Raw genomic sequence first — 17,108 nt, 5'->3', positions numbered from 1 at the left:
AAACTGAGAGTAAAAACATCACTTTCAAGGCTGACATTTATTCCCTAGATGCCTTGGAAAGGTGATGTTTATTACATAGGACTACATTGGAAATGAGGCACAGGAGAAGGCTATCTGCTTAACCAGTGCACACCATGTTTCATGCTGCACTCAAGCTTCTACCTGTTTTCCCTTATCTCAGTCAAGCTTTCTATTCCTTTCTCCCTCATTTGCTTGTACAGCATCCTCTTACACACATCTACACTGTTCACTTCAAACATTCCCTGTGGAAATACCACATTCTCACTACTCTATATTCCCTATTGATTTTTTTTGGTGACTATCTTATGCTCTTCTGCACAAGTGAAATACTTTTATATATTAATTCTGTCAAAACCTTCTATCATTTTAAGGACCTCTGCTAGATCACCCCAGATCCTTCTCGTCATAGAGTCATGGAGTTGTACAGCATAGAAATGGGCCCCTCGGCTCACCAAAAACACGCTGACCATATAGAACATAGACTCTATCTCCCCTATTTACGCCTCTCATAATTTTATCAACTTCGATCAGATCTCCCCTCTGACACTCCAGAGAAGACAATCCAAATTTGTCTAAACTCTCCTTGCAGCTAATACTCTGCAGATAGTCAGAGTCTGTTTCCCACAGTACTAGTCACCTGCTCACCCACCTACAGGAAAGATCTCAATAAGCTTGAAAGAGCGCAGAGAAAATTTACACGGATGTTGCAGGGACTTGAGGGCCTGAGTTATAGGGAAAGGTTGAACAGGTTAGGACTTTATTCCCTGGATCACAGGGGAATGAGGGGAGATCTTACAGAAATATACAAAATTATGAGGGGTATAAAAAAACAAGATGCTGGAGGAACTCAGCAGGCCAGGCAGCAACTGCGGAAAAAAACAGACGGTCAACATTTCAGGTCAGGACCCTCTTCAGGACTGAAGATAGGAAAAGGGGGAAGCCCAATATATAGGAGGGAAAAACAGAGCAGTGATAGGTGGACAAAAGAGGGGAGGTGGCGTGGGCACAGGCTGGTGATAGGTGGATGCAGGTAAATGATAGGCAGATGTGGGGGGGGCAGGGGAGAGCAGATCCACTGAGGATGGGTCAAAGGTATGGAGGCAGACACCCCGTGGGGGGAGGGAAGGGGACCTTACAGCCTAACGGCATGAACATCGATTTCTCCCACTTAGTAAATCAAACCTCCCACCCCCACCTTTTCTTCCCTTTCCTAGCCTTTCTCTCTTTCTCCTCGCATATTTTTTCCTCCTCCCCTCCTCCCATGGGGCGCCCGCCTCCAAACCTTTGACCCATCCCCCAGTGGATCTGCTCACCCTCCTCCCCTGCATCTGCCTATCACTATCTCTTACCTGCACCTACCTATCACCACCATGTCTCCACCCCGCCTCCCCTCTTTTGTCCACCTGTCACTGCTCTGTTTTTCCCTCCTATATATTGGGCTTCCCCTTTTCCTATCTTCGGTCCTGATAAAGGGTCCTGACCCGAAACGTTGACTGTCTGTTTTTCTCCATGGATGCTACCTGACCTGCTGAATTCTGTCAGCATCTTGTTGTTTTTTCATCTAGATTCCAGCATCTGCAGTGCTTTCTTGTGAGGGGTATCGATAGGGTGAATGCATGCAGGGTTTTTTTCCCCTCAGGTTGGGTGAGACTGGAACTAGAGGACAAAGGTTTAGGGTGAAAGGTGAAATATTTAAGGGGAATGACAGGGAACAACTTCATTCAGAGGGGGGTGCGAGTCTGGAATGAGCATGTTCAATTGTAACATTTAAGAGAAGTTTAGATAGGTGCATGGATGAGAGATGTATGGAGGGCTATAGTCCGGGTGCAGGTAGATGGGACTAGGCAGAAAACCAGACTGGCATGGACTAGATGGGCCGAAGGGCCTGTTTCTGTGCTGTAGTGATCTATGTATGTATGACTCTAGAGGACATGGCTTTCAGTCAGTCTTCCGGAGAGTGAACACGAGGAAAGCACCTGGCCCAGGGTGTCCAGGGCCGCGTACTCAATCTTGTGCTGATCAGCTGGCAGAAGTATTTGAGGACATATTCAACCTCTCCCTGCTTCAATCTCAGGTTCCCTCCTGTTTTAAGAAGACCACTATCATCCCGGTACCAAAGAAAAGCAAGGTAACATGCCTCAATGTCTACCAACCAGTGGCTCTGACATCCACCATCATGAAGTGCTTTGAGAGGTTGGTCATGGCACGCATCAACTCCAGCCTCCCAGACAACCTGGACCCATTGCAATTCGCCTATTGGTGAAACAGGTCTATAGCGGATTCCATCTCCCTGGCCCTACACTCATCTCTGGAGCATCTGGACAGTAAAGACACATACGTTATACTATTGTTTATTGACTACAGCTCTGCCTTCAATACAATAATCCCAAGCAAGCTTGTCACCAAACTCCGAGACCTAGGACTCAACACCTCCCTCTGTAACTGGATCCCTGACTTTCTAACAAACAGACCGCAATCAGTGAGGATAGGCAGCAATACCTCCGGCACGATTATTCTCAACACTGGTGCCCCACAAGGCTGCGTCCTCAGCTCTCTACTCTACCCCCTATACACTCAAGACTGTGTGGCCAGATTCTGCTCTAACTCCATTTACAAGTTTGCATATGATACCACTGTTGTAGGCCGTATCTCAAACAGCGATGAGTCGGAGTACAGGAAGGAGATAGAGAGCTTAGTGGAATAGTGTCATTTCAACAACCTTTCCCTCAATGTCAACAAAACAAAAGAGCTGGTCATTGACTTCAGGAAAGGGGGCGGTGTACATGCACCTGTCTACATCAATGGTGCTGAGGTCGAGAAGGTTGAGAGCTTCAAGTTCCTGGGAGTGAACATCACCAACAGCCTGTCCTGGTCAAATCACATAGATGCCACGGCCAAGAAAGCTCACCAGCGCCTCTACTTCCTCAGGAGGCTAAAGAAATTTGGTTTGTCCCCTTTGACTCTCACCAACTTTTACCATGCACCATAGAAAGCATCCTATCTGGATGTTTCACTGTTTGGTACGGCAACTGCTCTGCCCAGGACCGCAAGAAGCTACAGAGAGTTGTGGACACAGCCCAGCACATCACAGACAACAGCCTCCCCTCCTTGGACTCTGCCTTTACCTCTCGTTGTCTTGGTGTAGCAGCCAGCATAATCAAAGACCCCACCCACCCGGGACATTCTCTCTTCTCTCCTCTTCCATCGGGTAGAAGATACAGGAGCCTGAGGCACGTACCACCAGGACAGCTTCTACCCTACTGTGATAAGACTATTGAACGGTTCCTTTATACAACGAGATGGACTATTACCTCATGATCTACCTTGTTGTGACCTTGCACCTTATTGCACTGCACTTTCTCTATAGCTGTGACACTTTACTCTGTACTGTTACTGTTTTTACTTGTACTCTGTACTCAATGCACTCTGTACTAACTCAATGTAACTGCACTGTGTAATGAATTGACCTGTACGATCGGTATATAAGACAAGTTTTTCACTGTACCTCGGTACAAGTGACAATAATAAACCAATACCAATACTAATACCAGGTGAGAGGCGAAAAGTTTAAAGGAGATGTGTGGGGCAAGTGGTAGGTACCTGGAACGCACTGCTAGGAGTGGTAATGGAAGCAGACATAATGGTGGCATTTAAGAGGCATTTAGACAGGCACATGAACAGGCAGGGAATGGAGGGGTATGGATTATGTGCAGGCAGATAGGTTTAGTTTAATTTGGCATCATGGTTGGCACAGATGTCGTGGGCCGAAGGGCCTGTTCCTGTGCTGTGCTGCTCTATGTTCTATGTATCGTCAATGGTGAGAAAGTTACTGGAAGGGATTCTGAGAAACAGGATCTATCCACATTTGGAAAGACAAGGACTGATTAGGGATAATTAGCATGGCTTTGTGTGTGGGAAATCAGGTCTCACGAATTTAAGTTTTTTGGAGAGGTGACCAAGAGGGTTGATAACAGCAGGACGGTAGATGCATTTTGGGAAATTAAACTGGGGCAGAATGTAAACAGTGAATAACAGGGTCCTCAGGAGTGTTGTACTACAGAAACCTACGGTTACAAGAACATTGTTCCTTGAAAGTAGCGACAGAGGTAGACAAGGTGGTAAAGAGGGCATATAGCATTCCTGCCTTCATCAGATGGGGCATTCAGTACAAGAGTTGGAAAGTCAAGTTACAGTTGTACAAGATGTTGGTGAGACCGCACCTGGAATATTGTGTGACGGTCTGGCCGCCATACGATAGAAAGGATATAATTAAGCTAGAGAGAGTACAGAAAAGATTGACAAGCATGTTGCTGGGACTGGAGGGCTTGAGTTATAAGAAGAGATTGAATATGCTGGGGCTATTTTTCCTGGAGTGATGGAGGATGAGGGGTAACCTTATTGAGGTTTATAAAATCATGTGGCATCGATAAGGTGGATGGTCACAAGTCTTTTACCCCCAAGTAGGGGAATCTAAAACTGGAGGGCTTAGGTTTAAGGTGAGAGGGGAAAATTCTAAAAGGGAACTGAGGGGCAACTATTTCTCACAGAGGGTAGTGGGTATATGGAATGAGTTGCCAGAGGAAGTGGTAGAAGTGAAAACAATAATAACACTTAAAAGGCAACTTGGACAGGTTCATGGATAGGAAAGGTTTAGAGGGATATGGGCCAAATGCAGCAAGTGAGACTAACTCAGGAAAACACCTGGGTTGGCATGGATGAGTTGGGCTGAAGGGCCTGTTTCTATGCTGTATAACTTTATGACTCTATTTTCACTGGATCTATTTTGCTATACTCGGTGAACTTATTTGGTGATGATGGGCTAGAGGATCAATTAATTAATACTAGGAAATTACCTACCACGAGTCCCAACACCAAGTTCCTAACGCGCTCTCCAATTTCTGGGGAGATGTCGTTTGCGAACTGCTGCAGTGTAGTCAGGAAGCGTTTCAGTTTGCTGAGCTGTCTGGCTCCACAAGTGGGAGGCAACTGCTGATTGGTAAGAGAGGCAGTGGTTGAGTTGGCAGGACCATCGCTGAGCCCTTTGGGGATAGAAGGAGCTCCATTGATTGCAGTTGGCAAGTGACTGGTCCCATTCATCACTGCTGAGAGAAATGGAGAGAGATGGACTTAGTGGCTGTGCAGAGTGAGACTGATACTGGATGAATGTGCACATCCATTCACATCACATTTGGGAGACTGATGATGTTCCATTGCTACACCAATGGAGTCAGCAAGTGTCTTCGTTGGTGTGAACAAGTATTAGGTACAAGGAACATTAGGACAAAAAGTAGCCCACTCAGCCTCTCAAGGAGAAGGCTGCAAGTACGAAGGTACCTTCCCTCCCCTTTAACATAATGCAGCAAGCTCCTAGAAATAGTGCTCCCAGGGACCATAGTAAATACCTGGTGTGAATTCTGAACATGTCCTTACCAAGACTTCTCTACCCCTTTAAAAGCCTTGATTGTAGGTTAGGCTACAGTTTAAAAAACCTTTATTCATGCGGGCAAAGGTTCTACCGAGCGGTCTTGAAAGCTACTTGCATGAGATGTACCTCACGGAAAGATGTGAGAATCTGTTAAACAACCATTCCCATTAAACCTTGTATTGCTGTCTGTTCCTGTGTAAGCCTACACCATTTCTGTGGCATGTTCAACTGTTGCTATAAACAGCATCACCACAAGAACTTTCACACACTGAACAGGTGTCTCCCTATTACTGCTCATGTTTCAGGCTCAAATTAGCAACATCATTTAGAAATCCCCCACCACCACACACCACCAGCACCACCACCCTCCCAGCCCCTGATGAAATTTGCTTCAGGATTATGCGTTTCCTTTCTCATTTCAACTTCTATCCCATGCTACCCTGATGATTCAGCTGCTTCCAAGCTTGCCACCAGCTGGAATCATGCAACATTCTTTACTCACCCAAAATTTCTGCAACTATTCAAGAATTTATATAATTCCTATTGAAACTGCTTCCACTGCCCTTTCATTCACACTGACTGGATAAAAAATTCTCATCTCAACTATTTTGCTTATCACCTTCAATCTGTGTCCTCTGTTAATGACCTTTCTATTACTGGACACAGCCTCTCCTTTATCTGTTCCATCAAAACATTAAGAATAGCAGCTCATGATGGACCTATCAAATATCTAATTTCTTCCAATTCTCTTAGCAATGTGGAGGAACAAAGGGATCTTGGGGTCCACATCCATAGATCCCTCAAGGTTGCCGCCAGGTCAATAGGGTTGTTAAGAAGGCGTCTGGTGTGTTGGTCTTCATTAGTCAGGGGATTGAGTTCAAGAGCCGCGAGGTGATGTTACAGCTCTATAGAACTCTGGTTAGACCACACTTGGAGTATTGTGTTCAGTTCTGGTCGCCTCATTATAGGAAGGATGTGGAAGCTTTGGAGAGGGTGCAGAGGAGATATACCAGGATTTTACCTGGATTGGAGACCATAGGTTGAGTGAGCTAGGGCTTTTCTCTTTGGAGAGAAGGAGGATGAGAGGTGACTTGATAGAGGTGTACAAGATTATAAGAGGCATAGATCGAGTGGACAATCAGAGACTTTTTCTCAGGGGAACAATGGCTAACACGAGGGGACATAATTTTAAGGTGATTGGAGGAAGGCATAAGGGGAATGTCGGGGTAAGTTTTTTACACAGAGGGTGGTAGGTGTGTGGAACGCACTGTCGGCAGAGGTTGTGGGAGCAGATACATTAGGGACATTTAAGACACTCTTAGACACATGAATGGTAGAGAAGTGAGGGGCTATGTGGTAGGGAAGGATTTGATCGATCTTAGAGCAGGATAAAATGTCAGCACAACATCGTGGGCCGAAGGGCCTGTACTGTGCTGTAATGTTCTATGTTCTGCGGAAAGACTATCCATCTAAATATGAATTTTCTGGGAAAAAATTTAGTTTTGGTCATCAGCATCTACAAGTGTACTGCCAACAGTACGCAGCTCCTTTCATTTAATGCCATTGAAGTGAACCACCTACCAAACTTCGCACGTATTTATTGCCAGTAACCCCTTTCTCACTTCATAGATGCTGCCTGACCTGTTGATTATTTCCGGCACGTTACTTGTTTTAAAATGCAGTCATGTTCTCCTATTTAACATGCTTCAAGGAGAACCCAGCTCTCATTTCTTGTGTTTATCACAGAGAGCAGTGGTAATGTTTAATATTGTCCTCTACACCATTGCAGAAATATGGTTAGATGGTTAATGCTCTACAGACGCAATTCTTTAGTCAGAATCCACATGGAGCACTGCAGAGTGATGAGAAGCTGATCCAACATCAGCCCAACTAATCCCTCTGGAATCCCAATTAAAAAGCTTTAAACTCCAGAGCCACTTAATTATCCCTCAGACTCTCTCTGACCATTGTTTATATTGTCTTCCACAGATCTACAGCTCCACAACATGTGAATGTTGACCTTACTACAACAAGGGTGCTAGAACCTGCATGAGACAAAAGGAAATCTGACTCCAACTTGTTTATTAATCATTGGCAGGATGTGGGCAACACTGGATAAAACCAGCATTTAAAGGCCATCCCCAATTAGCCTTGAAAGAATAGTGGTGACCTGATGTTTTGAACCACTCTGGTCCTTTTGGTGAACATACTTCCACAGTGGGTAGGGAGTTCCAGAACCTACACCCGATGAGGATGAAGAAACAGTAACACATTTCCAAGTCTGGATGACAAGTAACTTGGAGGGGAATGTACAGATGGCCACAGTCGTCCCATGTGCCTTCTGATCTTGTACTTTGAGTTGACTGAGGTCCCGGGTCCCGCCTGTCGAGATAGTCTTTTCTAGTAAATACAGTGCTTTTTGTAAATGGAACACAGTGCAGTCACAGTTTGCTGATGGTGAACAGAGTAATTTTTAAAATCATGGATGGGGTAGTTTGTTGTAGGTGGTGTATCTGAGCTGCACTCATCCAAGGAAGTGGAAAGTATTTCATCACACTCCTGATTTGCACCTTATAGACAGTGAAGATGCTTCAGGGAGTCAGGAGATGGGTCACTCATGTGACCAGCCTTCAACTTGATATTGTCGTCATAGCAATTATATGGCTAGTCCAGTCGAGTTTCTCATCCATGGTGACCCTTAAATTGTTCGGAGTGGGTAATGGTATCAAAGGAAAAAAAGGTTTTACTCAGTTGCAGCAGCCAGAGCAGAAGAGGGGAGGAGCAAGCAGCTTTATTTTAAGTTGTGTGATTGGCTAAGTGTGTGGCAACTCAGTGTGGTAAAGCGGAGTGGCCATTTTGAGAGTGATCCAGTGTAGGAGTGCAATCTGAGGCTTTGGCTCAAGAAGCTTTGGCAAGGAGGCACAGGTGAGTAGCAGGTAAGAACAGGTAAGGTTTTTTTTTTAGTAGTTAAATAAAAAGGCACCAAATTACAACTAATTAAAGAAAGTAGGGATGCAGGATCAGGTGATGTGTTGCAGCCCACTGGTGACCACATCTGAAGCAAGTGTTGGTTGCTCGAAGAACTCAGGCTCAAAGTTGATGACCTGGAATCTGAGCTTCAAACACTGCGACGCATCAGGGAGGGGAAGAGTTAGCTAGATGCTGTGCTTCAAGAGGCAGTCACACCCATTAGATTAACTACTTCAAATTCGGTCTGTGGTCAGGGACAAGAGGGTATGACTGCGAGTGAGGCAGGTAGGGGGATCCAAGAGGTAGTACTGGAGGAGCCTCAGCCCTTGAGCTTGTCCAACAGGTCTGAGATTCTTGCTCCCTGTGTGGATGAGAGTGGGGGATGTAGGAAGGATGAGCAACTTAACCGTGGCACCATGGTTCAGGGAGAGAAGAGAAATGTAGTTGTGATTGGGGATAGTATAGTCAAGGGAATAGACATAATTCTCTGTTACAAGGATCAGGAATCCTGAAGGCTGTGTTGCCTGCCTGGTGCCTGGGTTCGGGACATCTCATCTGACCCGCAGAGGAATTTAGAATGGGAGGGGAAAGATCCAGTTGTCATGGTCCATGTGGGTACCAATGACTTAAGTAGAACAAGGAAAAAGGTTCTGCTGAAGGAATTTGAGCAATTAGGGACTAAATGTGTGGCTCAAAGATTGGTGTGGGAGAACTGGGTTTGAATTTGTGGGACATTGGCACCAGTATTAGGGAAAGAGGGAACTGTTCCAATGGGACGGGCTCCACCTGAACCACACTGGGACCAGGGTCCTGGCGAATCCCAGAACTAGGGCTGTGGATAGGGCTTTAAACTAAATAGTGGGGGGGGGTTCAACAGATTGGAAAAGTATGGATAAAGTCAAAGGGAAGGAGAGCACAGGTGAGGTTACTGAAGTCTCCAGAATAAAGAATAAGGCAGAAAGTGTAGAAAGGAAAAAGAATTTAACTTCAGGCAACATGGAGACAAATTTGAGAAGAAGGGTGGTGAATACAGGACTGAAGGTATTATATTTCAATGCACACAGTATACGGAATAAAGTTGATGAGCTTATAGCACAGTTAGAAATTGGCAGGTATGACGTTGTGGGCATCACAGAGTCATGGTTGAAAGAAGATCACAGCTGGGAGCTAAACATCCAATGATACACATCCTATTGAAAAGACAGGCAGGTGGGCAGGGAGGGTGGGGTGGCTCTGTTGGTAAATAAATGAAATCAAATCCTTAGAAAGAAGTGACATAGGATCAGAAGATGCAGAACCCTTGTGGGTAGAGTTAAAAAACTGCAAGTGTAAAAAGACCCTGGGAGTTATATACAGACCTCCGAATAGTAGTCAGGATGTGGGGTACAAGTTACAACATAGAACGTAGAACATAGATAGATAGGAGATAGAAACAACAGGAAATAGAAAAGGCATGTATAAAGAGCAATGTTACGGTAGTCATGGGGGACTTCAATATGCAGGTAGGTTGGGAAAATCAGGCTGGTACTGGATTCCAAGAGAAGGAATTTGTAGAATGCCTATCAGATGGATTTTTAGAGCAGCTTGTGGTCGAGCCCACTAGGGAAAAGGCAATTCTGGATTTGGGGTTGTGCAATGAACCAGATCTGATTAGGGAGCTTAGGGTAAAGGAACCCTTAAGGAGACAGTGATCATAATATGATAGAATTCACCCTGCAGTTTGAGAGGGAGAAGCTAAAATCGGATGTATTGGTATTACAGTTGAGTACAGGTAACTACAGAGGCATGAGAGAGGAGCTGGCCAAAGTTGATTGGAAGGGGATGACGGTACAGCAGCAATGGCAGGAGTTTCTGGGAGTAATTCAGAAGACACAGAATCAGTTCATCCCAAAGAACAAGAAGCATTCTAAAGGGAGGATGAGGCAACCGTGGCTGACAAGGGAAGTCAAAGGCAGCATAAAAGCAAAAGAGAGGAACACAATATTGCAAAAATTAGTGGGAAGCTAGAGGATTGGGTAGCTTTTAAAAACCAACAGACAGCAACTGAAAAACCAATAAGGGGAAAAAAAGATGAAATATGAAGGTAAGCTAGCTGATAACATAAGAAGATACCACAAGTTTTTTCAGATATATAAAGAGTAAAAGAGGCAATGGTAGACATTGAACCGCTGGAAAATGATGCTGGAGAGGTAGCAATGGGGAACAAAGAAATGGTGGACAAACTGAATAAGTATTTTGCACCAGTCTTCACTGTGGAAGACACCAGCAACATGCCAGAAATTCGAGAGAGTCAGAGGGGAGAAGTGAGTGTAGTCGTTATTAATAAGGAGAAGGTGCTTGGGAAGTTGAAAGGTCTGAAGGTGGATAAGTCACCTGGACCAGATGGACAACACCCCAAGGTTCTGAAAGAGGTAGCTGAAGAGATTGTGGAGGCATGAGTAGTGATACTTCAAGAATCACCAGGTTCAGGAATGTTTCCGGAGGACTGGAAAATCGCAAATGTCACTCCACTCTTAAGAAGGGAGGGAGGCAAAGACAGAAAATTACAGGCCAGTTAGCCTGACTTCAGTGGTTGGTAAGATGTGAGACTCATTATTAAGGATGAGGTTTCCGGGTACTTGGAAGCACTTAATAAAATAGGCCAAATCAGAATGATTTCCTCAAGGAGAAATCTTGCCTGACAAATCTGTTGGAACTTTTGAGGAACTCACAGGCAGGAAAGACAAAGGAGAGTCAGTGGATGTCATTTGCTTGGATCTTCAGAAGGCCTTTGACAAGATGCTGCACATGAGGCTGCTAAACAAGATAGGAGCCCAGGGTATTACAGGAAAGGTACTAGCGTGGATAGAAGATTGGCTGACTGGCAGAAGGCAAAGAGTGGGAATAAATACGGCCTTTTCTGGTTGGCTGCTGGTGACTAGTGGTGTTCTGCAGGGGTTGGTGTTGGGTCCGCTACTTCTCACATTATATGTTAATGATCTGGATGGGGATGTGGAAAGGTTTGCAGATGACATGAAGGTTGGTGGTGTTGTGGGTAGTGTAGAAGGTTATTGTAGGTTACAACAGGACATTGATAGGATGCAGAGCTGGGCTGAGAAGTGGCAGATGGAGTTCAACCTGGTAAAGTGTGAAGTGATGCACTTTGGAAGATCAAATTTGAAATCACAATACAAGGTTAATGGCAGGTCTCTTAGCAGTGTGGAGGAACAGAGGGATCTTGGGGTCCATGTCCATAGATCCCTCAAGGTTGCCACGCAGGTTGATAGGGTTGTTAAGAAGGCTTATGGTGTGTTGGCCTTCATTAGTCAGGGTATTGAGTTCAAGAGCCGCCAGGTAATGTTGCAGCTCTATAAAACTATGGTTAGACCACACTTGGAGTATTGTGTTCAGTTCTGGTCACCTCATTATAGGAAGGATGTGGAAGCTTTAGAGAGGGTGCAGAGGAGATTTACCAGGATGCTGCCTGGATTGGAGACCATGTCTTATGAGGAAAGGTTGAGCGAGCTGGGACTTTCTCTTTGGAGCGAAGGAGGATGAGAGGTGATTTGATAGAGGTGTGCAAGATGATAAGAGGCATAGATGAAGTGGACAGTCAGAGACTTTTTCCCAGGGCAAAAATGGCGAACGTGAGGGGGCATAATTTTAAGGTGATTGAAGGAAAGTGCAAGGGGGATGTCAGGGGTAAGTATTTTTTACACAGAGTGATGAGTGCATGGAACGGTGGTGGAGGCAGATATATTAAGGACATTTAAGAGACTCATAAATAGGCACATGAATGATAGAAAAATGGAGGGCTATGTGGGAGGGAAGGGTTGGATAGATCTTAGAGCAGGATAAAATGTTGGCACAACATCGTGGTCCAAAGGGCTTGTACTGTGCTGTATTGTTCTTTGTTCAATGTTCTATGTAATTGATGGCTTTGTGGATGATACAAAGATAGGTGGAGGGGCAGGTAGTGTTGAGGAAGCAGGGAGTCTGCAGAAGGACTTGGACAGGTTGGGAGAATGGGCAAAGAAGTTGGCAGATGGAATTCGGCGTAGGGAAGTATATGGTCATTAACTTTGCTAGAAGGAATAAAGGTGTAGACTATTTTCTAAATGGGGAGCGAATTCAGAAGTCGGAGACGCAAAGGGACTTGGGAGTCCCAGTGCAGGATTCCCTAAAGGTTAACTTGCAGGTTGAGTTGGAAGTAAGGAAGGCAAATGCAATGTTAGCATTCATTTCGAGAGGACTAGAATATAAAAGCAAGGATGTAATGCTGAGGCTTTATAAGGCATTGGTCAGATCGCATTTGGAGTATTGTGAACAGTTTTGGGCCCCATTTCTAGGGAAGGATGAGCTGGCATTGGAGAGGGTCCAGAGGAGGTTTACAAGAATGATCCCAGATGAAAGTCCAGGATGAGGGGGTACAGCCTCAGATTAGAAGGATGTTCCTTTAGAATAGAGATGAGAAAGAATTTCTTTCACTAGAGGGTGGTGAATCTGTGGAAATCATTGCCACGGACAATGATGCCCTTACTAATTAAGAACCTGTGGGGTTGAATGGGGTTGAGAGGGAAAAATAAATCAGCCATGATCGAATGGCGGAGCAGACTCAAAGGCCGAATGGCCTAATTCTGCTCCTATGTCTTATGGTCTTAAGTAGATGGTCAGACACTCTAATGTTGGAGATGTTCATTCCCAGCATTTGTACGGCTCAAATGTTGAAGTCTTCCAGGCCACTCCTTCCCAACTGTACACTACCGTATTGCCAGATGGAAAACCCTTGAAATTGTGATGGAGGGGTCTGGGATATTGTTGTACTTGCAGAGTCATACCTTTCAGCCAATGTCATGCTGTTGCTTGACTTGTCTGTGGTACAGCTCTTCCAGTTTAGAAGACACCCCAGATCTTTGTGAGGAAAACTTTGTAATGTTAATTATCCTTTGCCCATTACCCTCCTTGTGCCCTGGCACACCATTTCCTTGTTTAACTCATTCTTTTATTAAGCCCCAAATGAGGAATCCCCAGTCCCCCTTTCTCTTAAAATCAAGCTCATTATCTCCCCCAACTCATCATAACATGTGCCCTATACTGTGCTGCGATCCTGTATGGCCATAGCACCCTTGGCTGCTTTCCCCTGAATTGCACACCTATGTCACTGCTGCTTATCAAAACCATCCTGATGGGCATAACTCACTGGTTGTAGGAGAGAAGGAAATGTTTCGAACAGGTCCCTGTATAATGGTGGGAGGTGGTGGTGGCATCGCTGGTGGTGTCAACTGGGACTGAGTTTTAACATCAGCGGGAGAATCTGGCATTGCTCCAAGCTTTATTCTTGTACTACCTGTGGGAACAAGAAAATGGCACATTGTAAACCGCTCTCATTAATCATTTACAGATTACTTATTCTACCAACATGTAGTGGGGAGAGAGAGAGAGTTCACACAGGACCTGCAGAAGGAAAAGGGCAGGAAATGGGGTGTTGTAGAAAGCTTATCTTAAAATTATGAAGTATGAGAAATGTGCTTTGTCACATCATCACCAGGGCTTCCCTGCCTCTATGCTTTCCCATCAATTTCAAATTCACCACAGAAAATGGTGCAACTCTAATCCACTGGGAACATAGGATCTCCAAACCTGATGAGGAAGTGAGAAACAGAGGTAAAATGGATAGGAGCAAGGAAATGTGATAATTCCCCTGACCACAAAATCAACTGAATGAAACTTCCATATTTCAGTAAATCACAACGATCAACATTGTTGGACCAACATTGGTTCAGATACCCCCATGATTCCTAGCACTTGTTCTGTGACAACTTCCAGGCACTTACATCCATAGGAATGAAATAAAATTTTGGTACTCGTCTACATGAGTGCAACTGCAATATTGATACCGTCCAAAACAGAGTCGTTTCTCTGGATTGAATCTCCTTCCGCTGAATGCGTTATCCATTTCCTATACCACCAACATGTTGTGACCACAAACTACCAACTTCTAACTTCCAACCTCTGTAGTTCTGAAGGATAGAAGAAGTGATACATCACATGGTCTTCAGCGCACATCAATGTAAAATATGACATGGAGCATTGGACTGCCAAACTATGTTGAGACATAAATGACTACAGATGCTGATATCTGCAGCAAAAAACAAACTGCTGGAGCAACTTAGTAGGTCAAGCAGCATCAGGACTGATGTAGGAGCTTGATCCAAAATGTCAACCAAACCTCTGTTGGGAGGTCTAAAGTGTCAGCCAGTTAGGTTGTAACTGTAAGGTGAAAAGCCAGCAAAGAGTAGGTCATACAATCCAGCTTTCTGAGTTCAACAGTAATGGTTCTGCTTTTTCTATTCACACATTCTCCAGATCTACCGTTTGTGTTTCTTCATTGGTGACAGTATAACTCCCTTTTGCCTTGCACCACCATCTTTATTGTCATTTAATCTTTCCTGCCTTCTAACCTGCCACAGACCTTCCCTTGTCACATTTTTCCACATCTCTCTCTCCACATCCAAAAATTCTTCATCTTTAACTTTTTACAATTCTAATTAAAAGAAATTCACTGGTCTGAAAAGTTAATTGTTTCCCTCTCTACAGATGCTGCCTGACCTGAACATTGCAGCACTTGGTTTTAACTTCAGATTTTCTAATTTCCACAGCATCTTGTGATTCCATGAAAGTTGGAAAACCTAATACACCCGACCTTCTACCTCCCCCTTTCCCATTGTCCAGGGCACATATGTTCTTTCCTGGTAAAACAGTGATTTACTTGTGCTACTTTTAATTTGTGAATACATCCATTTGGTCTGCAAATATATGCCAATCTTCTAGTCACCCATCACTCATTCTCCAGCCACTCTCATTGTCCCCGTCCTCTGCCATCTACATGGAAGCTCAATCTAAGCTCAAGGAACAGAATTTCATCCTCTAACTAGACACATTGGAGGCTTCTGAATTCAATAATGAGGTTCAATAATGTCAGATGATGAACTTTTGCAATACTTTCTGTTTTTATTTTGGACTTCCAACATCCCTCTTATTTCTCGTTATAATTTCAGAGAGGATTCTGCTTCATCCATTTGAAACCCCTCAAAAAATCTTTCTTTTCCTGTCCCTTTACTACCCTCTCTTGCTGTGCATTCTCATCCCTTTTTGTCATTTGACCTTTCCTGCCTTGCATCCTATCACAGACATTCCATTTTGTTCTCTCCTCTTGTTCTCTCCTCCATATATTCTCTTCTCCTGCATCTTGAAGCCCGGTCTCTTTCTTTCCCTAGGTTAGATAAAAGCTCATGAACCTGAAACATTATCTGCTCCCTTTCACAGATTCTGCCTGATTGACTGAGTGCTTTCAGCATATCTGTTTTAAAAAGCAGGAAACTCAATTCTCTGATGAGATGCAAGGAAACAGGAGCAGGAGTAGGCCACCCGGCCCCTCAAGCCTGCCCTACATACAATATGATCATGGCTGATCCACTCCAGGCCTCAGCTCCTCCTCTGTACCTCAATTACACATTAGGAAAAACCAGATGATAGCCAGCTGTATATAGGAAAAAGTAGCAGCTTCAGGGTAGGTTAGTGATACCCTGTGTCATTTGCTGTGGGATGCACTGTGGGAGACAGCTGCAGCTGAAGAGAGCTAGATTCAGCTTATACCAGTCAGTGTTTATAAAACCATAATCTCATATTTTTAACTCATTCATCAAATTTGCAAGCTTACCCCAACAGTGATTCCTGCTGTACTTCTGTCACAAACCACAGCTGCAAACAGCTCCACTTCCCTACGGTCTGCCTCCCAGTGTTAATGGAAATGATAGATAAACGATAGCTGTTGACTACAGATTTGCCCTTCTGGAAGCTCCAAATTTAAAGCGGATCATTGGCAGCAATGATTTAGAAAACAAGAGTAAATCCAGTTGTAGCTGCCAGCATTAAAAAGGCAGCAAACTGCAACTGAAAGCCAGCCCCAAAATCACATTGTGCTGGATCTTATTCACGATTTGCAATGGGTGTCACCACAAGGAATCAATCTTTGATCTGCAAGGCTGCAAATGGTTTTCTACAAGTTGTTTTCACAGCTTCGGGTTCCATCCATTTAAAGACTGTTCTATTCAGGCAAGAGGGTGATGCGCTTCTGGGGAGCACAACACTGTTGGGACACTGGACTGTCTGCCTATACATTACCAGTCTGAACATACCAAGTGTCTTGACACTTCACTGGGTTATCTCACTCCCTAAATAAACAGAATTTCCATAGATACTGATAATCCCACTAGGGCACAAGCAAACAGGGAGTAAAGGGACAAAATGGCAGCTTCCGCTTAACGCAGCTGCTGCATTGGTCAGCTGCCCTCCGACAGCTCTCCTCACTGAGGCCGGAACTGATACCAAAGCTTGATGTCTCTAGCCAACTGCACTAGCATTTGGACCTATCACTCCTTCACTGACAATCTATACACATTACAGGCCAAACCAAACAAGGCAAGTTGGAACGCTGCTTTCTCCCACTATCATCCCATCACATGAAGGCTCTTTGTACATAATACCGTTTCACATTATCATCCGTCAAGTTTCAGAATACAAGTGCTTGAGTGAGGGAGGACAGCTAGAATAAAACAGAGGATTGGGGGAAATAAAAAATGCAAGCGAGGATTGGAGGGTGGGAGGGGGTGAAGAGAGAAAATAGCAAGAAAGCATAGAAGCACAATGTATG

The 17,108-nt window shown here is 44.5% G+C and overlaps 1 protein-coding gene across 6 annotated transcripts in view; it reads right to left on the bottom strand.

Annotated features, from left to right (window-relative positions):
* The window catches only part of cbfa2t3 (CBFA2/RUNX1 partner transcriptional co-repressor 3), a 183,630-nt gene that overhangs the window by 73,009 nt on the left and 93,513 nt on the right, over positions 1–17,108 (bottom strand). For 3 of the 6 annotated variants that reach the window (XM_052028618.1, XM_052028616.1, XM_052028619.1), the window contains 2 exons: positions 13,596–13,742; positions 4,879–5,123 (listed from right to left, as the gene is read on the bottom strand). In XM_052028618.1, coding sequence (XP_051884578.1) covers positions 4,879–5,123; positions 13,596–13,716 — 366 coding nt within the window. In that variant the 5' untranslated portion in view covers positions 13,717–13,742. The remainder of the gene's footprint in view (positions 1–4,878; positions 5,124–13,595; positions 13,743–17,108) is intronic. The other 3 variants (XM_052028617.1, XM_052028621.1, XM_052028620.1) reach the window with 2 other exon arrangements.

Source organism: Pristis pectinata, chromosome 13 (assembly GCF_009764475.1).
Source record: "Pristis pectinata isolate sPriPec2 chromosome 13, sPriPec2.1.pri, whole genome shotgun sequence".
NCBI lineage: Eukaryota > Metazoa > Chordata > Chondrichthyes > Rhinopristiformes > Pristidae > Pristis > Pristis pectinata.
Note: the sequence above shows the minus strand (reverse complement) of the source record. Positions and strands in the feature narration are given on the sequence as shown.